At 41.1% G+C, this 26,426-nt stretch overlaps 1 protein-coding gene and 1 pseudogene across 1 annotated transcript in view; one reads left to right on the plus strand and one right to left on the minus strand.

The window, feature by feature from the left end:
- The first annotated feature begins 963 nt into the window (after positions 1-963).
- ATRN (attractin) overlaps positions 964-26,426 on the plus strand; it is a 163,197-nt gene continuing 137,734 nt past the window's right edge. The window contains exon 1 of the mRNA XM_032420030.1: positions 964-1,358. Within this exon, the coding sequence (XP_032275921.1) occupies positions 964-1,358 (395 nt within the window). The remainder of the gene's footprint in view (positions 1,359-26,426) is intronic.
- LOC116642094 lies at positions 10,158-10,240 on the minus strand (annotated as a pseudogene).

Below are 26,426 nucleotides of genomic sequence, written 5' to 3' on the forward strand. Positions count from 1 at the left end.
GAAATTGGCAGTCACTTCTGCCACATTCTTCCATTGGTGAAATCGAGTCACAGGTCCAGTCCAGGTTCCAGGGTCGATGACCACATAAGGTTATACCGTGAGGAGGCAAGTTTCAGTGGGGCTACCAAAGTAACACTACCTAACAAGAACGGCTCTAGGAGCAGATGTGTGTGGGCTGAGGGTGCTCCAATTCCTAATTTTATGCTGGCTTCTCTTCAGAGATGTTTGAGGTCAAATAGTGGGGAGTAAAGTAACCCCAAACTTCCTCTACATTCTTAAAGGTGGGGGATCTGGTCGGCCACTGGATCAGCCTGAATCAAGAAAGGCCGGGCTGTGTGTGTCTTTCTATTAGGCATTTATTGCGCATAGCGTAGGCGCTGGGTTTTTAACACACGTGTTACTTCGTTATCCCTCCTTTACATAGGAGAAAGCGGAGGCTGGAACACAGCACTCTTTTCTACAGTTCCGCACACCACGGTACACACCACGACGAAGCCTCCTAGGCCCTTTCTGCCCCGCAGGTAGAGTCGGGGCACAGCGGTGACGCCGGGGTCTCCGGGAGGGCAGTGCTCAACACGGCCAGCTTGCCCAGCGGAGCGGACGGCTTCCAGGCAGCCAACGGGAAGAGGATGCTAACTTGTCACCGCCGGGCCGCGGGCCGCGCAAAAAACTGGAGCGCTAATGCGTCTTGTACCCGAGGCAGACGGGGTCCCATCAACCCGCAGACCCAGGGCCTGACACGCGCCTCCAGGGCCGCCAGTGCTGGTGGAAGGCCCGCGCGCGCCGCGCACCGCCCACGCACGCACGCGTCGCCCCGCCTGCCGCGCAGCTCTGGCCCCGCCCTCAGGATTGACCGCCCGAGCCACCGTCCGCACAGCCCCGCCCCGCACGGCCAGGCAAAGCGGAGCCGGCCGTGCGGTGTGTGTGTATGTGTTCGCGGGGCGCCGTCTCAGCCCCGGGAAGATGGTGGCGGCGGCGGCGGCGGCCACTCAGGCGAGGCTGAGGAGGAGGACGGCGGCGACGACAGCGCCTGCGGGCAGGAACGGCGGGCAGCGCCGGGACTGGGACGCGACCGGGGCTGGGAGGCCGGGGCTGGGGGCCGGGCTGCGCCTCCCCCGGCGGCGGCTGCTGCCGCTGCTGCTGCTGCTGCTGCTGCTGCTCGCGCCGCCGCTGCTGCTGCCCTGGGCGGCCGAGGCCGCGGCGGCGGCGGCGGCGGTGTCGGGCTCAGCCGCAGCCGAGGCCAAGGAATGTGACCGACCCTGTGTCAACGGCGGCCGCTGCAACCCTGGCACCGGCCAGTGCGTCTGCCCCGCTGGCTGGGTGGGCGAGCAATGCCAGCACTGCGGGGGCCGCTTCAGGTGAGTGGGGGGTGATGTTGGAGGGTCGGGCCCAGAGGGAGGCTGAGGCTATGGGCAGCACGAGATGGTTCCAGGCCGGAGGCAGATGCCGGACAGAAAGTGGGGAGGATAGGGCCGCCCCACGGTGTTTGAGGACCATTTGCTTCCGAGGAGATGATCGTCTCTGGCCTAGGGTCTTCTTGAACTGAAAGATGAAAAGATTCGAGGCAAGGGTGGAGGCACCCCAGAGAGGTTTGGGTGCGGCGGATACAGGAGAAGAAAGCTCGGGGTCCCAAAGAGTATCAAAGCCAGTCCCTGAAACTGGGCCTCTTTTGGATAAACGAGGTGTACAAGAAAAGACGAGCTAGTCTTACTTAAACACTTCCTTTTAACATCCCCTTGTTCCCTAGGGCCTGATGAGTTCCCGGACTCGTTGGAGATGTAGGGTACTCCGAAGAAACAGGGCCCTGGAAGTGATTTGTTGGCTGAAGATAGAAGGGAAAGGTTAGATTAGGATTGTGAGATATCAGAGAGAGAAGAATCAGTGGTTGTTGGCTAGAGGAAAGTGAGGAAACTAGCCTTTTGAAGCTCACTAGAGGCGGCTGATTGGAACAGGGTGGAGAGGGCATAGAAGGAGGTTCCTGTTTGCCCTGATTTCTGGAGAATATGGAGTTCTGAGTTGGCCTGGTTTGGGACAGTACCTCCTGGAGAAATCATTAATTCATTAATTAATAGTCATCTATTATTTGCTTCAGTTGTGGAGGGATTTCCAGGTAATACACATGAACAAGTAGATTAGCCAGACTTTGGCCTAGTCCACGTGGAGTTTGGAATACAGCAAGAGAAAGATAGGTACACAAATGACCCTAGTCATAAGGACTACAGAGTCATTCATGCCTTTGGCAGATCTTACTGAACATTTTTGATGTTAGCTGTGGAGGAGTGGGCAAATACCGAGACCCAGACAGACTGGGCCCCTCCTCTCAGGGATCTTACATTCTAGCGGGGAGGGGGGTAGGCAGTTAATAAGTAAATAAGCAAATAAGTAAAGAAGTAAATGAACAAGATAATTTCAGATAACGGTGCTGTCAAGAAAGGAAAACAGGACGGCCTGATAGAGAATTATAACCAGTGAGTAACTTTAGGAGAAACCTCTCATTTGAAGTGACATTTGATCTGACCTGAATGGGGCACAATGGAGAACCTGTGGGAATTCAGGGAGGGAGGTTGTGACTAGCTGGGGGAATGCAAGGAAGACTTCAAGGAGAAAGTGACATTGGATTTGAGCATTTGAAGCAAGTAGGATTTGGAACTATGTAGCTGGGAAAAAAAATTCCAGATGGGAAGAAAATTGTAAACAAAATTGTGGAGACCAGAAAGTAAAGTATTGTTGGTACGAGGGTATATGGAAGAGAAGAGAGTTGTGAGAGGGAGGTTTGGAATGGTAGAATTTAGACTCAGTGTCAGTTTTTCAGGGGAACTCAGAGAACATTGAGGAGCTGAGCACTTACTTTATTGTTATGGAGAAACCAAGTGATTTCATGATCAGTGTGTAGTGCATCTTGGGTTGTAACTTACTTCGGGTGTTCTGGTTTATGAATTACATTAGTCTACACATATTTATTGAGGGCTGCCCTGGGGTAAATTTTAAGATACAAGTGGCAAACAAGACCAACACAGTCCTGCTCTTGTGGAGCTTACATTCTAGCTTGGGAATAAGAAATTTAATCATCAACTTATTAGTATTTTGCTTGAGGCTATGGAGGCAAAGGAGAGGGCAAGCAGAGGACTTGACTTAGTTTGGAATGTTAAGGCTAGTGGCTGAGTGACTTTTGAGTTGAGATCTGGGAAGTAGGATAGCACTACCTACATGAGGGGTGGGGTGCTAAGGGGCCAGCATGTACAGAGGCTTGGGGATAAGGGGGATCATGGCAAGCTGAAGAGAAGGCCAGATAGCTGAAGCAGAGAACAAATGGGAGCATGGCAAAACTGGAGAGATAGGCAGGGGCCAGGCCATGTGAAGCCCTGTAGGTTGGGTTGAGAATTTTGACCTTTAGCTCTTGAGCAGTGGAATGGCACAGTTAATTCACATTTTCATGACATTACAGGCTTTTAGATGGCAGCCAGAGCAGGAATGGCCTTGAAGGTAATAAGGCCAGAGTATTTTGAATTTGAGGTGCTTCTAAAAGCAAGTGAATGGACGGTTGTGTCAGATGAGAACCCTTTAAGTTCTGAGAATCTGGAATGCCATGGAAGGCAGTGGGGGCCCACAGGGTGTGGAGCGACATGCATAGCAAGATCAGTCTGTCTGTACTGGTCGGAGCAGGTGGACTCATTGTAAGCATGAGAGGTTGTGGGCAACTGGGTCAGGACGGCAGTAATGAGAACCTAGGATAGGCTGTGGGAATGGAGGCAGGGTGGGTGCTAGGTGGTATTGCAGAGGTAAAAGACAGGTCTTGCTTTGAAACTGGTTTGTTCTTGGGAAGGGAGGGGGATGGTGAGGGAAAGAAAACTAGATCCTATCTTGGGTGACTGAGAGGATATAATACTTTACCGGACACAGGAGGAGCAGTTTTCTACATGCTGAGATTAGGTGCTCTCAGGGTATCCACTTGGCAGGACAGGTATAAGTGTTGGAGTTGTCCGGGTATAGAGGGACATAGCCAGGGAGAAAGAGCAGGTCTCTCTCTTATCCAGAGGATCGGAGAAGAGCCACTTGTTATGGGGAATAAGCAGTCCTGACACTGGTTGTCTCAGATGGTGTCACGCATGAGTGAAGGGGCTCCCCTGGTTGTCGTGGATGCTCCATTGGAGCAGGTTCAAGCTGGTGGCAGTGCTCTTTCCTGGGCAAAAAGTTAAGACTTTGGTCCTGATAATTCCAATATATTTTGTGGGCTTCTGGAATTTGTATTTTTAAAAATGAAAGTAAGAGGAACTTAATGTCTCTTGTCTTTAAAAAAAACTTTCATTAAATTGTTAGTGGAAGGATTATTTTAGAGGAAGACTGAAATGTTGGTTTTGATTATAGTGGTACGTATCTTGATTTAACTCACAGACCTCTTTGTTATTAAACGAAGAGACATTCAAATGAATACCTTTCTGGTATGGAATGGCATCAAGGCAGTGTGTTTTTAAATCTTTTTAGTTCCATAAATCCTGTCTTATAATTGTTGTTAGAAGGTCTTTTCTAGTAATTGAAAGGAGTGTAGGATAATAAAAGGATTAGATCTCCCCAAAGTTACCACCGAATGCATGCCAGGGATCTGGTCAAACATTTTCATATACATCATGTCATTTAATTTTCTGGAGAACTCTGAGGGTGTTCTATAAAATTTTTATTAGTGTATGGTTGCAGTTAGAAAATCACTTAATTTTTTTCCAAATGAAAGATACTACAGAAATGATTATTACAGAGGAGTAAATTATTGATGTCAGTTTAGTAAAAATAACTATGGAATCTTTGGTGGACAATTTATTTTCTTTTTTCTTTTTTTTTTTTTAATTCCATTTATTTATTAGAGAGAGGGAGAGGGAGAAGCGGACTCCGGCTGAGCAGAGAGCCCGATGTGGGACTTGATCCTGGGACCCCGGGATTATGACCTGAGCCGAAGGCAGATGCTTAACCGACTGAGCCACCCAGGCACCGTGGTGGACAATTTCTAAAGCAGTGCCAGTTTCATTCATTTTTATGTTACTGTTCATAATTCAGTGATCATTCTTTTCTCCTTGTGACACCACCATGGAGGTTTTTCTTCAGATGATAAATACATCCCATCAAGTTAGAAATAAAGATATTAAGTCCATTTATGAAATTAATCTGCATTTAATTCTTCTACATTCCTGCTATCATCAGAAGTTTGGGGAGGATAGACTAGAGTAGCCTAGTGAATGGGAGCCTTATAAGTATGCAGGATGTTAAGAACTTACCTTCTCTAGAATAAGGAAAGAAGTAGGCATTCATTAAGCATCTGTTTTGTTCCTGGCATATGGAATAATGGTGGTAGTAGTAGTCCCAACACTAGCTGCCACCAGCATTTCTCCGTTTTTTCCTAGGTGTTGTGTCAAGTGCCTTTTAGAAGTTACTCCTTTTAATCCTTAAAGTGAAGTTATTCCCATTTCACAGGTGGGTGAATTGAAGCTTGGAGATACTGAGTAACTTGCACCATCTCATACAACCTGTGGAAAACTGGACTGGGATTTGAATTCAGGCCTTGTTAATTCCCACTCTCTTGCTTTCCACTCTCTTGCTTTCCAGTGTACCATTTGGCCTCTCGTTTTCTCTGAGTCCAGTCACCGTTTATGAACATTCTTTGGAAGGGCTGCCTAGTGCCAATGAGAAACAGATTAAGAAACAAAGGAGGAAAAATAGATTTGTTACAACACTAAAGCCAGCATTAAAAAAAAAAGAAAAACAAAACAAAACCTTAACTCACTCAAACCTGTTTGGCTACTGGTCAAGGACATAAATACCTATAACTAGTGAAATGAAAATTCTGGAAAATAAAATTTGAAAAAATAAAAAGGTAAAAAAAAATTTTGGAGAGGTTTTATAGTAGTATTAACCTAAAGCCCTAAATTTATGTTCATGAATCAAATTGTCTGTTTTCCCCAGTAGAATATAAGCTCCACGAGGGCAGGGATTTCTATCAGTTTTGCTTGTTCTATTCCCAGAGCCTAGAACAGTGCCTAGGGCATGGTGTGCAATAAATATTTGTTGGATGAAAGAATGAAAAAAGTCATCTTTACCCATATAACTGCCATATCTGTCTTTTGTCCTCATAAATCTCATGAACTTCATCGTCTGCTGTTTGCTGGACATCATTTTGGGGATTTTTTACTGTCACCGCATAGTAAGCCATCTGAGACAAACTTTTATCCTCCTCGAAAAGAACAGTCTTTCCCTTTATCCTCCCTTATTTCAGTAGTAAATCCTATGTGGATAACCAAAGGTCAAAACAGGGGTAATCCTTTGCTCTTTCTGTTTATTCTTTCTTCTCTGAAGTCTTAAAATTGTGTTCCTTTCCACTCTTGCTGCTGCCATCCTAGAGCATCTGGCCCTTCACCTCCTTGCTGAGCTGCCTCTCTTGTGCCCTGACTGGTCTCTTGCACCTCCAGAGTCCATTCTACACTTAGTCATAGAAATCCCCTGAAAACACATGCCGCTGTCTTGCTGAGAAACCTTTTTATTCCCCTACTCCTCTTATTACCTGTAAAATGACCCTCAACAGAAGATTCCCACTGCCCCATACACATTCCTTTCTCCCTACCCAAATTTTTCTACTTTGTAGTTTTTCTCCATATTTGCTAAATTTAACACCTTTCCTCCTCCCTGCCCCCATATTCTTTCTTTTCTGCTTATCTAGATTCTACCTCAAGGCCCATCTTCAGTTCTCTATAATCTGTAATAGCCAATCCTCTGAAATCATACCCATTATCTTTTTTTTTGAGATGAGTCATCAGCCTGTTCAATTCATAGATAGCTTTTGGGTGATTATTATGTGTTAGGTACCATGGACTGCCTTGAGGATATGATGGTGGGTAAGAATCAGGCCTTGCTTTCCCATTGGAGAGCTCATAATTCCGAAGGGAAGACAGCTATGTGCACAGACAATTAGAATTTAATAATAAAAATGCAAGCAATATGTGGTGCTGGACTAAGATGTGGTGGAGAGACTAACTCTTTTGAGGGCTGTGGTAGAAGGCATCACAAAGAAGAGACCATTTGGGCAGATTTGAGGTTTAGTGTGAATAGACCATCTGGGAGAGATGGGCATTCCAGAAGGAGAAAAGAGAGTGTCCAAAGGCAAAGAATCACGGGCTATCATGCTTACTTAAGTGTATTAGTTTCCTAGGTTTGTTGTAACAAAGTACCACAAACTGTAGTCTAAACCAACAGAAATTTAATCTCTTACAGTTCTGGAGGTCACAAGCCTGAAATAAAGTGTCAGCAGGGCCACGTTCTCTCTGAAAGCTCTAAGGGAGAATCTGTTCCGTGTCTTTCTCTCAGCTGCTGGAATTGCCAGCAACCCTTAGCATTCCTTGGCTTGTACATGCATGACTTTCATCTCTGCCTCCATCACTTCAAACTCACGCGGTACTCTCCCCGTGTGTCTCTTCTGTTGTGAGGACGCCAGTCATGTTGGACGTATGAGTATGACTTCTTAGTTTGATCATCTGCAAAGACTGTTTCCAAATAAGGTCACATTTCCAGGTACTCAGGGCTAGGACTTCAACATAGCTTTTTGTGGGACACAGTTCAACCCGCAGCACTTAGAGAACTGAATATAGATGGATGTTGTTGGAGCATAACTTGTGAGGGATGCGTTGGAAAGGTGTGAGACTGGGAGGTGATAAGGGTCTTCCCTCTTCCTTTCCCATCACCCTCCAACCTCAGGATGCATCCTTGACCTGGGCTAAGCCATCAGGGCATTCCAGCCTCTGGTTATAATGATTGTTTTGAGGTAGGCATGTGATCTAAGCTGACTCAGTCAAAGTGAATCTCGGGACTTGCTGGATGCCTCTCTCCTCTGGATGTTTATGAAGGAGATGCTTTGTCGTCTTCTGCTTTGTGTGCTAAGGATATAAAACCAAGAATTGTTATAGGTAGCATTGTTGTTGTGATAGGAGCCCACCTGTGGTCAGAATAACTTCTAGAAGTGGGAGGATGTCAGATAAATGGAACTGGAGACCTGATGACTTTTCTGGATCTCTGGATCAAACATTACCTGAAGCTGTACCTTTCAGTTTTGTGAGATGCTGCAGTCCATGTTTCTCTTAAGCCAGTTACGGTTGGATTTCCTGTTCCTTACAATGTAGAACAATTCCTAACATGCAGAGGAACATAGGCCTGAATCATGAAAAGTCTTCATAATCTGTACTGGGGAGTTTGAGCCGTATTCTCTTAGAATTGATAACATGGTCTAAATTCCTGACATTTTTCTGCCAAGTCTCTTAGTTTTCCAATGTTGATGGACACATCTGAACCCTGAGTTACCACAGGCAATAGTTTTAGCTTGTTTCTTTGATACTGCATAACTCAGATGACCAGCTTCCCCCTGAGAATGAGGCTCTTCTCACTACCCTGTACCTCAGCTCTATTTAGCCAGTTTCCCATTTGAGGGCTCATTAATTTGTATTTGTAAATTGTATTGGATACAGTTTCTGTCGAGGTTCTTTTAGTGACAGACACCCAACTCAGACAAGCTTAAGAGAAAAAAGACAGGAGAGATTTATTGGTTCATGTGACAGAAAAGTCTGGGGGATATTGTTGGCTCTGTCTGTGGCTGGATCCAGGGGACCACTTGGTCTCTCTCCCTTCATCTCTTAGCTTTGATCTGTACTCTGCTGGCCTCATTCTCAGGCAGGCTGTCTTCAGATGGTGTCTCCAGAAGTTAAATCAAACCGGCTTAGCATCCTCCACTGGAAAAGAATGACCCTTTCTTAGAAGCTTGTTGCAAGTAAGGAATGCTGAGAATCTAACTGGTCCCTTGTCCTTTACTGAAGCAATCTCTGTGTTTGGGTCCTGGGAATGTCCTGATTCATCAGACCTGACCTGAGTACCTGCTGTGGAGCTGGAATGTGAGGTCCAGTTCCATTAGATGGAATAAGTGGCATGGACTGAGAAAGGGGGAGTAGGAAAAGAGAAAGGAACACACACATACTGTTCCAGAAAAGTGGGGCCCATGCTGGGCAGGTAAAAACAGTGACACCCCTGCATAGTCCTAGAACCTGCCATTTGGTGAATACTCAGTAAGTGTTAGTGATAAAAATTGGGACTGCTCTGGAAAATACTGTATCAAGTAATGAAATGCCAGTCCCCTGGTTTACCAGGAATTCACTCAGTCATTACTGGGGGTTGTGAGGGTCCCACTATGTGGAATGCATTATGCTGGCTCTTTGAGATTACTGCGGTGAGGACTGTGTGATACTGAGTTTCAGTCTAGCACTAGGATCAAGTCACTGAATGGCAGTAATTTGTCCCCTGATTTTTCAATGAGGGGAATAGAATTATGGGAGGAATCAACAAAACACATGCGTATATGGTATGAAATTATGTTATATTGGATAAAAACTTAACTATGTAAAATGTTACACAATAAACTTTTTTGTTGATTCCTAGAAGATAGAGTTTACTTATTTGAAAAGGTAAAAATATCTTTACTATAGTAAAAAGAAAAATTGAGCCTGATGTCTTAATATAATTGCACAAGGTATATGTTTGAAAGCAGATATCTGACATTTAAGCTTTACCTCTGTGAAAGTTTCCCAAGGTAGGCTTTTTATTTACTACAGTGTAGAGGATGGTTAAATATATAGGAGAAAAACAGAGTACGTATGATCAAAACAGTTTTTTCTAAATATGATGAACTGACTTAATAAATTTATAGGTTATGTTTATCTTGAGTATTAAATACAGAAGTAGATATCTGGTACTGTGGTTGAACAGAAATCATACTGGTTTTTCTCTTCAACACAATCTGGTTTTTAAAACTGAAATGAAACTACTGTTGTACTTTTCAGAGTATTTATGTTGGGAAATTTATCAGCTGCTGGTCTGTGTTTCTCACTTATACTTTTTATCACTTTGTGATTTCTCCAGTGCATTGTGGCAAAAGTGAGCCCCATCCATATACCGTATACTGATCTCATTCTTCAGTTCGTGACTCTTTCTTCCTTTTCCCTTCTCTCCCTGTACTTTCAGACTAACCCTTTATAATTAGCCAGATGTTGTCTCATTTTCCCTTTTGAGGGTGGCTTTCTCCTATTTGTTTTGCATTTTTCTTTTTTACCATTTTATGGATGTCCTCTTCCTTTGAATGCTTTTCTTGGGAAAAGTTTTCAATTAGCAATAATCGCGCCTTGGATAAACCTCATTGGCTATGATACTGCCACTGCACAAAGCTTGAATGCTTTTCTTTTAGCACTTGAGACCCTGGTTCGATTTTATTCTCTCAATTTTTTTAAAGATTTGTTTATTTATTAGAGAGAGAGAGTAAGCACACACATGTGAGCAGCGGGGAGGGGCAGAGAGAGAGAGGGAGAGAACCTCCAGCGGACTCCCAGCTGAGCATGGAGCCCAAATTGGGGCTCCATCTCACGACCCTGAGATCATGACCTGAGCTGAAACCAAGAGTCCAGTGCTCAACCAACTGAGCCACCCAGGTGCCCCTTAGTCTCTCAATTTTTAATTCTCTTAAGTTTTCTGTTTTTTCAAGTTAACATTGTGAGCGAACTTTAGTTCTAGCTATTTATTTACATGTTTACTCATCTAGAATTCTCTTGCACTTACAGAAGTTAATTTTAGTCATGGCTGACTTGCCTGTTTATCTTTTTAGAATTTGACATTAATAGTATACAGTTATAAGTTGAATGGATTTTCCAGTTAATTCCTCATGGTCCTTTTTGCATTCTAATTAAGAATTTTCTAATTTGTTTACTCATAAGCCTATAAGCATTAGGGGCTGGGACTGTATCAGGTGCTGTTAAGAGACATGTAAGTCACCTTTCTTGACCAGTGTTTCCTATATTTTTTGATTCACACATCCCTTCACAAAAATGTATAATCTTGTGGACTCTTTTAGGAATTAAAAAATAATCTTTTTCAAAAAGTATCCTGTTTTTGATAAGATGATTTTAAATAGATTAAAAAGTAATTTTTAATAAAAACTATAATGCACATTTTAAATATAATTTGTAATGGTATTCACAATATTAAAAGAAAAATTTAATCTTTTTCCTGCTTAATATGTGGTACATGTTGTTTAATGTATTTTAAATTAATTTTGTAAGGAAAAGCATGATTTATAGACAAAGAAATGACAATTTTGGATTGAATTTATATTACAATAGAGATTGAATCAGACTCTGTGCTATAGAAATAGACTTTTGTGTCCTCATGTTTGGTATTTATGCATTTGTGCTTTAAAAATTATGTCTTAGAAATTTTTTTTGGTGTTTTGTTTCTAAATCATAAAATGATAGTGGTTTCCAGCTATTTGTAAGCATTTCTCTGTAGATAGCGTATTTCCTGTGTGGATGGTTTTTTCAAAATTGAGCAGAAAGGCCAGATTGACTATAATTGTCACTTAATTTTCCCCTTTTAACATTGTTTTTTGAAGTCCTAGAGACATCTTGCAAAGCTATACAAGGATTTTGATCAGAAGGTTTGGCAAGATGATCTTGAGGCAAATTTACAGAATTAGATTTCTTTTATGCCCTTCTGTAATGTGTATTTAAGTATCGTGTCCTATGCTTCTCTTTTAGTAGATGCTAGTACTGTCTTTTAATCAGAACATCTTTTGGACCACTGGTTGAGAAATACTGACCAACCATGATGGTTGCTTTATTTTTATTATTATTATTAATATTATTTTTAAAAGATTTTATTTATTTATTTGTCAGGGAGAGAGAGAGAGCACAAGCAGGGGGAGTGGCAGGCAGAGGCAGAGGGAGAAGCAGGCTTCTCTCTGAGCAGGGAGCCCGATGCAGGTCTCGACTAGGACCCTGGGATCATGACCTGAGCTGAAGGAAGACATTTAAACAACTGAGCCACCCAGCATCCCTAAATGGTTGCTTTAAAACAATTATGTTTGATGCTGGCTCAGTTTCTGGGCTAACTTTAACTTCCTTTTAATATGAAACATTTCAAGCTTATGGAAGAGATACAAAGAGTAATAAAATGAACATCTGTGTCCCTACAACCTACCTTTGCTGAATTTCCTTCATATTAATATTATTTTTATGATATAATGAAATTAAGTTATATAATATAAAATGTTGCGGATAACAACCAAAGTCCCTGTGTTATGCCTCCCTGATCCTGTTCCCCTTACCCTCTTGCCCCAGAGGTAATTAGTATAGTGAAGTTGATGTTTGTTATTTCCCTTGCACGTTTCTACTTTTATTACAGATACACAGTCTTATTTCTAAAAACAAGATCATGTTTTCAGACTTCATAAAAAGTAACTATTCTATACATGCTTTTTTTTTTCACTCAAAGCCCCATTTTTAAATGCTTTTGAGATTTGTTTGTATTGATAAATATAGCTCCAGTTGATTCATAGCTGTATTCAATATAGAACTCCAGTTTATTTACCTATTCTCTGGCTGGCATTTAGATTTTTCCAACTTGTCCTGTTACAAAAACTGCTACAATTAACATTCTTTACATATTTCTTTGTGCACCTGTGTATGATTTTTATCTAGGGTACTTCAAACTTTTGAAGCACCTCCAAAATAATTTTAAGGTTCTTTTTACTTCCTTGTATACTTTTAGGTTGACAGGCAGTTGACATATATCATTTTTTAAAACAGGATTTATATAGTTGCAAAGAATAGTTACTAAAAAAAAATTATATTATTTTTTAAAATTTATCAGGTAGAATCCAAAGTCCATAGCAATTTGATAACCATTCCCCTTCATTTAAAAAAATACATGTGGGGGCGCTCGGGTAGCTCAGTCGTTAAGCGTCTGCCTTCGGCTCAGGTCATGATCCTGGGGTCCTGGGATCGAGCCCCACATCGGGCTTTCTGCTCCGCGGGAAGCCTGCTTCTCCCTCTCACACTTGCTCTGCTTGTGTTCCCTCTCTCGCTCTGTCTCTCTCTGTCAAATAAATAAATAAAATCTTAAAAAAAAAAAATACATGTGTAGGGGCACCTGGGTGGCTCAGTCAGTTAAGCTTCTGCCTTCGGCTCGGGTCATGATCTGAGTGTCCTGGGATCGGGTCGCGTCGGGCTCCCTGCTCAGTGGGGAGCCTGCTTCTCCCTCTGCCCTCTGCCTCCTCCCCCCTGCTCATGCTCTGTCTGTCTCTCCTTCTCCATCAAATAAATAGATAAAATCTTAAAAAAAAAATAGTAGTCTTCTTTAAATCAATTTTTACACTGTTCCTTTTTTTTGCTTAAATTCTTATTTTCATTCTAATAACCCCATATAATTTTATAATTTTTTTCTGGGTTATGAATTCTGCTCACTGATTTAGATGTCACGTGTCATAAAGCTCACCACTTTAAAGGGCACAATTCAGTGACTTTTAGTATGTTCATAAAGTTGTGCAACCATCATCATGATCTAATTCCAGAATATTTTCATTATGCCTGGGGGAAACTCTGTACCTATTAGCAGTCACTTCCCATTCCTCCTTCCTCCCAACCCATGACAGCCAGGCAGCTTTCTGTCTATGGATTTGTCTATTCTAGACATCACATGGGGTAAATGTTATCGTACAATATGTGATTGTTTTGACTGACTTTTACTTAGCATGTTTGAAAGATTCATCTTTGCATCGTGGATCAGTACGTCATTCATTTTTGTGGCTGAATAATATTCCACTGTATGCATAAACCACATCTTACTTATCCATTCATCAGTTGATGGACATTTAGGTAGTTTTCATCTTTTAGCTATTGTGAATAATGCTGCTATGAATGTTCATGTACAAGTTTTTGTGTGGACATCTGGGTATGTCTCTTGGGTGTATACCTAGGAGTGGAATTGCTGGGTCATGTGGTAACTCAGTGTTTTACTTTTTTTTTTTTTTTTTTTTGAGAGAGGGAGGGGCGGGAAGGGGCAGAGAGAGAATCCCAAACAGACTCCAGGCCCAGCACAGGACCCATGTGGGGCTTTTTTTTTTTAATAACCTGAGCCGAAATTAAGAGTCTGACGCTTAGCTGACTGAGCCACCCAGGTGCCCTTCAGTGTTTTACTTTTTGAAGAAATGCCAAACTTTTTTCACACAGACCACACCAGTTACATTCTTACCAGCAGTTTATGAGGATTCCATTTTCTCTACATTCTCACCAGTACTTATTTTCTGTGGTTTGATGCCATCCTAGTAAGTGTAGCTGGTATCCATTATGGCTTTCATTTGCATTTCCTTAATGTCTATTGATTTTGAGTATATTTTCATGTGTTTATTGGCCATTTATACATCTTTGGAGAAATGTCTACTCAGATCCTTTGCCCATTTTTAAATTAGGTTATATTGGGTTTTTATATAGGTTTTTATTGTTGAGCTGCAAGTGTTCTTTATACATTCTGGATATTATCAGACATGTGATTTGCAAATAATGTCTTCTAATTTTTTGGTTGTTTTTCACAAAAGAAGACAACCTTGATAGTGTCTTTTAATACAGCAAAAGTTTTTAATTTTGGTGAAGTCTAACTTAACTGTTTTTTCTTTGGTTGCTTGTGCTTTAAGTGTCTTATCTGAGAAACCATTTACTAATCCAAGATCTTGAAGATTTACGTCTGTGTTTTATTTTTAAGAGTTTTATGGGTTTAGGGGCGCCTGGATGGCTCAGTCATTAGGCGTCTGCCTTTGGCTCAGGTCATGATCCCAGGGTCCTGGGATCGAGCCCCACATTGGGCTCCCTGTTCGGCAGGAAGCCTGCTTCTCCCTCTCCCACTGCCCCTGCTTGTGTTCCCTCTCTTGCTGTCTCTCTGTCACAAAATAAATAAAATCTTAAGAAAAAAAGTTTTATGGGTTTAGCTCTTACATTTTGGTCTTTGATACATTTTGAATTAATTTTTGTACATGCTGTGAGGTAGGTACTTTATATTCTTTTGCATGTGGATATCCAGTTGTTCCAGTGACATTTATTGAAGAGACTATTTTTTCTCTGTTGACTGGTCCTGGTACCCTTGTCAATTGACCCTAGATGTGTGGGTTTATTTCTAGACTCTCAATTATATTCCATTGACCTGTTTGTCTATTCTTTTGTCAGTACCAGCCTGTTTTGATTACTTTGTAATATATTTCAAAATCCTCCTATATAATTTTTTAAATGTTTTATTTTGAGATAATGCAGATTCACATAAGGTTATAAGAAATAGTACAGAGATATCCTATCCTTTCACCTGTTTCTCTTAATGATAGCAACTTGCATAACAGTAGTATAAGAGCACAACCAGAAAATTGGCATTGATACAATTTTATCAGCCTTATTCAGATTTTACCAGTTTTCACGCACTAATTTGTGTATGTGTATTTCGGCCTTAGGATTTTATTCTAATATATTTCTGTATTGAAGATAGTTGAGTATGTTATATCTCTTCAAAATGAGGATTAGTATGTAAATGAAATTTTTTTCAGTTTCATGTTACCATGAGGCCTTATGTGAAGAGTTTTTTCTGAATTAACTCATCATTATGATTATTTTTAGTGCACCATTGAACAAACCATATAAATGTAATGGACATTTTAGAAATAGCATTTGAACATAATAGGTAGATTTTTATTGGAAAAGCATGTCTTATTGAGATGGATAGTACTTTAAAAAAAATCTATGGATGATATAACTTACTGCTGGAGTGAGACAAAATTCGGTATAAATCTTATTCTTTTTTTCCCCCTTTGGTAAATGTAAACCTGAGAAACCTTGTCTGTGCAGGGTAGTAACATGGTGACATCGGTGCTCTAGGAATGTTGTTCTGGCTGTGGGGTGCTTAGTAGACTTTGTGGTCAGGTCTCTGAAGCTGTGAAGATAGCCGGAGTAGAGCATAGCAGTGGGAATGGAGATGAAGGGATGAATCTAAGGAAGCCTTTGATGGCAATTGTACCATGAATTGGTCATACATTTGATGAAGGGGATAAAATAGAGGAAGAAGCTAACAGATGTCACACCAACATTTTGAGCCTAGGAGAATGGGGCTGTTTTATCATTTCAGGTGGACTATAGTTGAATGGGAAGAGATATTCCTCCCACAAGATTAACTTAATATTTCAAATTATTAGCTAAGAATGTATCTAGAAACCTGTAAGAAACAAGGGGCCACACAAAGCAGAGCCAAATATAACTTGTGTCAGAGCCATATTTTTTGGCTCCTGGTTTCTTTGCAGGGTTGAGTTTTGTTGATTCTGGAACTCTCAGTTTTTGCTATTGCACTACTCTGTTATGCTCTGGGTTTTTATTTCTGTTTTTTAAAGATTTATTTACTTATTTGAAAGAGAGTGAGGGAGCATGGGGGCGGGGAGGGGCAGATAGAGAGGGAGAGAGAGTCTTAAGCAGATTCTGCACTGAGTGCAGAGCCCAACGCGGGGCTCGATCTCATGACCCTGAGACCAAGACCTGGGCTGAAACCAAGAGTCGGACGCTTAACCAACTGTGCCAGCCAGGCACCCCTTCATTTCTATTTGTATTCAAAACATAATACAAATAATCTTCATATGGATGTTTAAGGAAATGCTTTACATAAACTATTGGACTTTCCTCGTTCTTGAGCCAAACTAGGCATCCACAAGGCACCTCCTTATCTGAGGGAATCGAGCCAAGTCAGTGTTTAGATGTCTTTGAACAAAGGTTCTGCCTCTAGTCTTTTAGCTTCTGAAATGCTCTTTTCTCTAGAATGTCATGGATATATATAAGAGTTTATCCTGGACTTTCTTTGTAGCAAGCTGCTGGTAGTAAGAGCTTGAGAATTTTTGTTGTTATGAACTTTGCTGGAATTGATATTGTTACCCATTAGGCAGCAAATGTTACATGAACATCTGTGATATTTTAGGCACTGGAGAAAAAGAAGTGAATGAGATATGTCCTTGAGAAAATCATGGTTGCCTAGTGGGCAGAGATGTTTCTCTGTGTCAGTTACAGACCACATGATAAGTCTGAAGACAGAGAAGGCATCACTCAGCATCAAAAACATTGGGCACAGTTTCCAGAGTTCCAAGGGACATTTGAACTGAGATCTGAAAGGGTGATTAGGAGTTTACTAGGTGGGGAAGCAAGAGGGAGGGAAGATACAGAGATAGGATGTGCTAAGGCATGGGGACTTAAGGACAGGTGAGTTAAGGGAGGAGCGTGACAATTAGTATTATGGCAGTTTGGGCTGCTCAGTCGGGGGAGCAGTGGCTAGAGATGGAGCAGGAGAGGTAAGGTGGGGTTGGATTGTCATGGACCTTGTATATAGTGCTAAGGTGGGCAGAGGTTTCCATACAGGTTTGACATGATCACATTGGCCTTTGAGGAAGATGACAGATTGTTCTGTAGAGAACTGATCAGATCAGGGAGCTAGGCTGGGCTGTTGCAGGAGACCAAGCTTGGATGAGGAGAATTTGGACAAGGGCATTGGCAGTGGCAGTGGGAATGGACAAAATGGCAGTTGTTTTGTAGGCTGAATGAATGGGGTGAGGTAAAGGAACAGTTGATAAGTTTTGAAAGATAGGGTGCATGATGACAAAATGTTGGGGAAAAAGAAAGAAGTTTCTTTTACTTTAATTTGATTTAATTTTTTGACAGGAAATATTTGTCTGAAACATGGGTCTAGCTTTGTGTTGGAAATGTAGCTTGAGTAGTTACCAGCATATAGATGGTAGGCAAAGCCATGAATGCAGATGTGATTACTAGTAAGGGGGATCATGGAGAACTGGATCCAGGACAACTCCTAGGACAGAGCCCAGGATTTGAGCGAAGGAATTGTCCCTTGATTTTATTGAGTCTTTCTTTTTTTTTTTAAGTAACTTACTTACTTAATTTTTTATTTAAATTCAGTTAGCCAACATATGGTACATCATTAGCTTCAGATATAGCGTTCAGTAATTCATCAGTTGCGTATAACACCAGATGTGCTCATCACATCACATGCCCTCCTTAATGCCCATCACCCAATTACCCCATCTCCCCGCCCACCTCCCCTCCAGCAACCCTCAGTTTGTTTCCCATAGTTAAGAGTCTCTCATGGTTTTTCTTCCTCTCTAATGACTTCCCATTCAGTTTTCCCTCCCTTCCTCGATGATCCTCTGCGCTGTTCATTATAGTCCACAAATGAGTGAAACCATATGATAAATCTCTGATTGACTTATTTCGCTCAGCGTAATACTCTCCAGTTCTATCCACGTCGATGTAAATGGTAAGTTTTCATCCTTTCTGATGGCTGAGTAATATTCCATTGTGTGTGTGTATGTATATATATATACCACGTCTTCTTTATCCATTCATCTGTTGATAGCCATCTCGGCTCTTTCCACAATTTGGCTGTTGTGAACATTGCTGCTATGAACATTGGGGTGCAGGTGCCCCTTCGGATCACTACATTTGTATCTTTGGGGTAAATACCTAGTAGTACAATTGCTGGGTTGTAGGGTAGCTCTATTTTTAACTTCTTGAGGAACCTCCATACTGTTTTTCCAGAGTGGCTGTAGCAGCTTGCATTCCCACCAACAGTGTAAGAGGGTTCCCCTTTCTCTGCATCCTCGCCAATGTTAGTTGTTTCCTGTTTTGTTAATTTTAGCCATTCTGACTGGTATGCGATGGTATTTCATTGTGGTTTTGATTTGTATTTCCCTGATGCCAGGTGATGTGGAGCATTTTTTCATGTGTCTGTTGGCCATTTGTATGTCTTCTTTGGAGAACTGTCTGTTCATTGAGTCTTTCAAGGTAGATGATTTATTATTTTTTTAAAATATAAGGGAGCCATATTATTTTGTGGTAGTTTTAATTATCATAATGGATGAGTATGGCAAGATATCCTAAACATTTAAGCATATAGCACTCATTTGTAGTGTTATATGATTTATTATAGTCATAGATTTATTGTTTTTAATTAGGGCAGATGCTTAATTCATTACATGTTAGGGTCATTAGTATGAATAAATTTTCAATGATGAACTTTTTTCATTTTTTTTTTTTTAAGATTTTATTTATTTATTTGACAGAGAGGGAGAGAGACAGCGAGAGAGGGAACACAAGCAGAGGGAGTGGGAGAGGGAGAAGCAGGCTTCCTGCCGAGCAGGGAGCCGGATGTGGGGCTCTATCCCAGGACCCTGAGATCATGACCTGAGCTGAAGGCAGTCGCTTAACCAACTGAGCCACCCAGGCGCCCCTTTTCATTGTATTTTTAAAAAATATTTATTTAAGTAATCTCTACACCCAGTGTGGGGCTCAAACTCATGACCCCAAGATCAAGAGTCACATGCTCCACCGACTGAGCCGGCCAGGTGCCCCTCATTGTATTTTGATTTTAAGGAATTAGATAAAATATTTTTGACTAAAGATAAAACTTTGGAATGTGGAAATATTTTCAGTATTTCAGTACTAAAAATTCAGCTACTTTAACATCTAGAAATTCCAAGATCATATATGGAAGGTTTGTTCTTAATTTGTCATATGTATTAGAATTGTTGGGGTGCCTGGGTGTCTCAGTCGGCTAAGTGTCTGCCTTCGGCTCAGGTTGTGATCCTGGGATCTAGCCCCATATCTGGCTCCCTGCTCAGCAGAGAGTCTGCTTCTCCCTCTCTCTCTGCCCCTCCCCCCCGACTTGTGCACGTGCATGCTCTCTCTCACTCTCTTTCTCTCAAATAAATAAATAAAATTTTAAAAATCATTTGTGGAGCTTTTAAAGACACTAGTGCAATGCTAGATCCCAGCTGACAGGAGTTTGTGTTGGGGCCCCATCATTTGTGTTTTTTAAAGCTCTGTGGGTTATTTTGATGTATATTCTAGTTCAGAACTCTGTATCAGGGTTTTTGTTTTTGTTTTTGTTTTTTTAAAGATTTTATTTATTTATTTGACAGAGAGAGACAGCGAGAGAGGGAACACAAGCAGGGGGAGTGGGAGAGGGAGAAACAGGCCTCCCCCATGGGGCGCCTGGGTGGCTCAGTCGTTAAGCGTCTGCCTTCGGCTCAGGTCATGATCCCAGCGTCCTGGGATCGAGCCCCGCATCGGGCTCCCTGCTCAGCGGGAAGCCTGCTTCTCCTTCTCCCACTCCCCCCGCTTGTGTTCCCTCTCTCACTGTGTCTCTCTCTGTCAAATAAATAAATAAATAAAATCTTAAAAAAAAAAAAAAAAAAAAAGAAGCAGGCCTCCCGCCGAGCAGGGAGCCCGATGCGGGGCTCAATCCCAGGACCCCGGGATCACGACCCGAGCCGAAGGCAGACGCTTAACAACTGAGCCACCCAGGCGCCCCTGTATCAGGGGTTTGAGTAGGGGCTTTGTTAATGTGTTTTCCTTCTTTCTTGTGTAGTTAGCTTCTTTGCTTAAAGCTGTGACAGCAAGGGCTAGAATAGCAGCAAATTAGTTGATCTGGTCATCGCAGTAAGACCATTTGAATTTTTATGTGAATTTAAATTATGAAGCAAAATTGAATAGCAGTTTAGTCAAGGCTCAGATCATTTGAGGACTGTTTAGGTAAAATACAGCATATCCACACAATGGAGTACTATAAAGGGAGTAGCTATAAAAAGGAACAAGGAGTGTCTCTATATATGCTATGTGGTCATCTTGAGAATATATTGTTTAATGAAAAAAGCAAAGAGCAGAACAGTGGTATTGTATGCTACCAGTTTTCAAAGAAAGGGGCCTATAAATATGTAAATATATATTGTTGTGTATATACACATAGATCCACCAAAGGAATGGTAAACCAGAAACTAATAAAAATGGTTACTCTAAGGAGAGGGAGGGAATTGGGTAGAAGAAATAGGTATGGAATCTAGACTTAGAATATACTTCATTTTGTGGATTAGGCTTTAGAATCATGTAAATCCCTTACCATATTATAAAACAAGAATAAATTAAAATGAGAGGAAAAAAGCAATTCAAAAAAAATCAAATGCAAAATGAAATAAGTGAACCTAAATATATATATATTTTTTGACTTTTTTATTGTTATGTTAATCACCATACATTACATCATCAGTTTTTGATGTAGTGTTCCATGATTCATTGTTTGTGCATAACACCCAGTGCTCCATGCAGAACGTGCCCTCTTTAATACCCATAACCAGGCTAACCCATCCTCCCACCCCCCTCCCCTCTAGAACCCTCAGTTTTTCAGAGTCCATCGTCTCTCATGGTTCGTCTCCCCCTCCGATTTCCCGCCCTTCATTCTTCCCCTCCTGCTATCTTCTTCCTTTTTTGTTTTAACATATAATGTATTATTTGTTTCAGAGGTACAGATCTGTGATTCAACAGTCTTACACAATTCACAGCGCTCATACCCTCCCCAATGTCTATCACCCAGCCACCCCATCCATCCCACCCCCCTCCCATCCAGCAACCCTCAGTTTGTTTCCTGAGATTAAGAATTCCTCATATCAGTGAGGTCATATGATACATGTCTTTTTCTGATTGACTTATTTCGCTCAGCATAACACCCTCCAGTTCCATCCACGTCGTTGCAAATGGCAAGATCTCATTCCCTTTGATGGCTACATAATATTCCATTGTATATATATACCACATCTTCTTTATCCATTCATCTGTCGATGGACATCTTGGCTCTTTCCACAGTTTGGCTGTTGTGGACATTGCTATAAACACCGGGGTGCACGTACCCCTTCGGATCCCTACATTTGTATCTTTGGGGCAAATACCCAGTAGTGCAATTGCTGGATCGTAGGGTAGCTCTATTTTCAACTTTTTGAGGAACCTCCATGCTGTTTTCCAGAGTGGTTGCACCAGCTTGCATTCCCACCAACAGTGTAGGAGGGTTCCCGTTTCTCCGCATCCTCGCCAACATCTGTCGTTTCCTGACTTGTTAATTTTAGCCATTCTGACTGGTGTGAGGTGGTATCTCATTGAGGTTTTGATTTGGATTTCCCTGATGCCGAGCGATGTTGAGCACTTTCTCATGTGTCTGTTGGCCATTTGGATGTCTTCTTTGGAAAAATGTCTGTTCATGTCTTCTGCCCATTTCTTGATTGGATTCTTTGTTCTTTGGGTGTTGAGTTTGATAAGTTCTTTATAGATTTTGGATACTAGCCCTTTATCTGATATGTCATTTGCAAATATCTTCTCCCATTCTGTCGGTTGTCTTTTGGATTTGTTGACTGTTTCCTTTGCTGTGCAAAAGGTTTTTATCTTGATGAAGTCCCAGTAGTTCATTTTTGCCCTTGCTTCCCTTGCCTTTGGCGATGTTTCTAGGAAGAAGTTGCTGTGGCTGAGGTTGAAGAGGTTGCTACCTGTGTTCTCCTTTAGGATTTTGATGGACTCCTGTCTCACATTTAGGTCTTTCAACCATTTGGAGTCTATTTTTGTGTGTGGTGTGAAGGAAATGGTCCAGTTTCATTCTTCTTCATGTGGCTGTCCAATTTTCCCAACACCATTTGTTGAGAGACTTTTTTCCATTGGACATTCTTTCCTGCTTTGTCAAAGATTAGTTGACCATAGAGTTGAGGGTCCATTTCTGGGCTCTCTATTCTGTTCCATTGATCTATGTGTCTGTTTTTGGGCCAGTGCCATACTGTCTTGATGATGACAGCTTTGTAATAGAACTGGAAGTCCGGAATTGTGATGCAGCCAGTTTTGCTTTTCTTTTTCAACATTCCTCTGGGTATTCGGGGTCTTTTCTGGTTCCATACAAATTTTAGGATTATTTGTTCCATTTCTTTGAAAAAAGTGGATGGTATTTTGATGGGGATTGCATTGAATGTGTAGATTGCTCTAGGTAGAATTGACATCTTCACAATATTTGTTCTTCCATTCCATGAGCATGGAACGTTTTTCCATTTCTTTGTGTCTTCCTCATTTTTTTTCATGAGTATTTTATAGTTTTCTGAGTACAGATCCTTTGCCTCTTTGGTTAGATTTATTCCTAGGTATCTTATGGTTTTGGGTGCAATTGTAAATGGGGTCAACTCCTTAATTTCTCTTTCTTCTGTCTTGTTGGTGTATAGGAATGCCACTGATTTCTGTGCATTGATTTTATATCCTGCCACTTTACTGAATTCCTGTATGAGTTCTAGCAGTTTTGGGGTGGAGTCTTTTGGGTTTTCCACATAAAGTATCATATCATCTGCAAAGAGTGAGAGTTTGACTTCTTCTTTGCCGATTTGGATGCCTTTGATTTCTTTTTGTTGTCTGATTGCTGTGGCTAGGACTTCTAATACTATGTTGAGTAGCAGTGGTGATAGTGGACATCCCTGCCGCGTTCCTGACCTTAGGGGGAAAGCTCTCAGTTTTTCCCCATTGAGAATGATATTCGCTGTAGGTTTTTCATAGATGGCTTTTATGATATTGAGGTATGTACCCTCTATCCCTATACTCTGAAGAGTTTTGATCAAGAAAGGATGCTGTACTTTGTCAAATGCTTTTTCTGTACCTATTGAGAGGATCATATGATTCTTGTTCTTTCTTTTGTTAATGTATTGTATCACGTTGATTGATTTGCGGATGTTGAACCAACTTTGCAGCCCAGGGATAAATCCCACTTGGTCGTGGTGAATAATCCTTTTAATGTACTGTTGGATCCTATTGGCTAGTATTTTGGTGAGAATTTTTGCATCCATGTTCATCAAGGATATTGGTCTGTAATTCTCCTTTTTGATGGGGTCTTTGTCTGGTTTGGGGATCAAGGTAATGGTGGCCTCATAAAACGAGTTTGGAAGTTTTCCTTCCATTTCTATGTTTTGGAACAGTTTCAGAAGAATAGGTATTAATTCTTCTTGAAATGTTTGGTAGAATTCCCCTGGGAAGCCATCTGGCCCTGGGCTTTTGTGTTTTGGGAGATTTTTGATGACTGCTTCAATTTCCTTAGTGGTTATGGGTCTGTTCAGGTTTTCTATTTCTTTCTGGTTCAGTTTTGGTAGTTGATACATCCATTTCTTCCAGGTTATCTAATTTGCTGGCATAGAGTTGCTCATAATATGTTCTTATAATTGTTTGTATTTCTTTGGTGTTGGTTGTGATCGCTCCTCTTTCATTCATGATTTTGTTGATTTGGGTCCTTTCTCTTTTCTTTTTGATAAGTCTGGTCAGGGGTTTATCAGTCTTGTTAATTCTTTCAAAGAACCAGCTCCTAGTTTCGTTGATCTGTTCTACTGTTCTTTTGGTTTCTATTTCATTGATTTCTGCTCTGATCTTTATTATTTCTCTTCTCCTGCTGGGTTTAGGCTTTATTTGCTGTTCTTTCTCCAGCTCCTTTAGGTGTAGGGTTAGGTTGTGTACTTGAGACCTTTCTTGTTTCTTGAGAAAGGCTTGTATTGCTATATACTTTCCTCTTAGGACTGCCTTTGCTGGATTCCAAAGATTTTGAACAGTTGTGTTTTCATTTTCATTGGTTTCCATGAATTTTTTTAATTCTTCTTTAATTTCCTGGTTGACCCATTCATTCTTTAGTAGGATGCTCTTTAGCCTCCATGTATTTGAGTTCTTTCCGACTTTCCTCTTGTGATTGAGTTCTAGTTTCAAAGCATTGTGGTCTGAAAATAGGCGGGGAATGATCTCAATCTTTTGGTACCGGTTGAGACCTGATTTGTGACCTAGGATGTGATCTATTCTGGAGAATGTTCCATGGGCACTAGAGAAGAATATGTATTCTGTTGCTTTGGGGTGGAATGTTCTGAATATGTCTGTGAAGTCCATTTGGTCCAGTGAGTCATTTAAAGTCTTTATTTCCTTGTTGATCTTTTGCTTAGATGATCTGTCCATTTCAGTGAGGGGGGTATTAAAGTCCCCCACTATTATTGTATTGTTGTCGATGTGTTTCTTTGCTTTTGTTATTAATTCCTTATATAATTGGCTGCTTCCATGTTAGGGGCATAGATATTTACAATTGTTAGATCTTCTTGTTGGATAGACCCTTTAAGTAGGATATAGTGTCCTTCCTCATGTCTTATTACAGTCTTTGGTTTAAAATCTAATTTGTCTGATATAAGGATTGCCACCCCAGCTTTCTTTTGGTGTCCATTAGCATGGTAAATGGTTTTCCACCCCCTCACTTTCAATCTGGGGGTGTCTTTGGGTCTAAAATGAGTCTCTTGCAGACAGCCTATCGATGGATCTTGTTTTTTAATCCAATCTGATAGCCTGTGTCTTTTGATTGGGGCATTTATCCCATTTACATTCAGGGTAACTATTGAAAGATAGGAATTTAGTGCCATTGTATTGCCTGTAAGGTGAGTGTTACTGTATATTGTCTGTGTTCCTTTCTGGTCTATGTTGCTTTTAGGCTCTCTCTTTGCTTAGAGGACCCCTTTCAATATTTCTTGTAGGGCTGGTTTCGTGTTTGCAAATTCCTTTAGTTTTTGTTTGTCCTGGACGCTTTTTATCTCTCCTTCTATTTTCAATGACAGCCTAGCTGGATATAGTATTCTTGGCTGCATATTTTTCTCATTTAGTGCTCTGAGTATATCATGCCAGTCCTTTCTGGCCTGCCAGGTCTCTGTGGATAGGTCTGTTGCCGTTCTAATGTTTCTACCATTGTAGGTTACATATCTCTTCTCCCGAGCTGCTTTCAGGATTTTCTCTTTGTCTCTGAGACTTGTAAGTTTTACTATTAGATGTTGGGGTGTTGACCTATTTTTATTGATTTTGAGAGGGGTTCTCTGTGCCTCCTGGATTTTGATGTCTGTTTCCCTCCCCAAATTAGGGAAGTTCTCTGCTATAATTTGCTCCAATATACCTGTTGCCCCTCTCTCTCTTTCTTCTTCTGGGATCCCAATTATTCTAATGTTTCCTCTTATGGTATTGCTTATCTCTCGAATTCTGCCCTCGTGATCCAGTAGTTGTTTATCTCTCTTTTTCTCAGCTTCTTTATTTTCCATCATTTGGTCTTCTATATCACTGATTCTCTCTTCTGCCTCATTTATCCTAGCAGTTAGTGCCCCCATTTTTGATTGCACCTCATTAATAGCCTTTTTGATTTCAACTTGGTTAGATTTTAGTTCTTTTATTTCTCCAGAAAGGGTTTCTCTAATAACTTCCATGCTTTTTTCAAGCCCAGCTAGTATCTTTAAAGTCATGATTCTGAACTCTAGATCCGACATCGTACTAATGTCCGTATTGAGTAGGTCCCTGGCAGTCGGTACTACCTCTTGTTCTTTCTTTTGAGGTGATTTTTTCCATCTTGTCATTTTGTCCAGAGGAGAATAGGTGAATGAGAGAACAAAATGCTAACAGGGTAACAATGTCCCCAGAAAATATACTCTAAACAAATCAGAAAAGACCTGAAGCCGGGGGAAAAGAAAGGGAAAGAAAGAAAAAAGAAAAAGATAAAGATAAAAACAAACAAAAACAGAGCAAAACAAAAAAAAACAGAATATGATCAAATGTGATCAGGCTGGTGCATAGATCAGTGCCACACACTAGATTTTGGGTGTATTTTGGTCTGTTAGAAGAAAGTGCCTCCCAAAATTTTAAAGAAAGAAAAACTTATAT

Source organism: Phoca vitulina, unplaced genomic scaffold (assembly GCF_004348235.1).
Source record: "Phoca vitulina isolate PV1807 unplaced genomic scaffold, GSC_HSeal_1.0 scaffold22, whole genome shotgun sequence".
Lineage (NCBI taxonomy): Eukaryota > Metazoa > Chordata > Mammalia > Carnivora > Phocidae > Phoca > Phoca vitulina.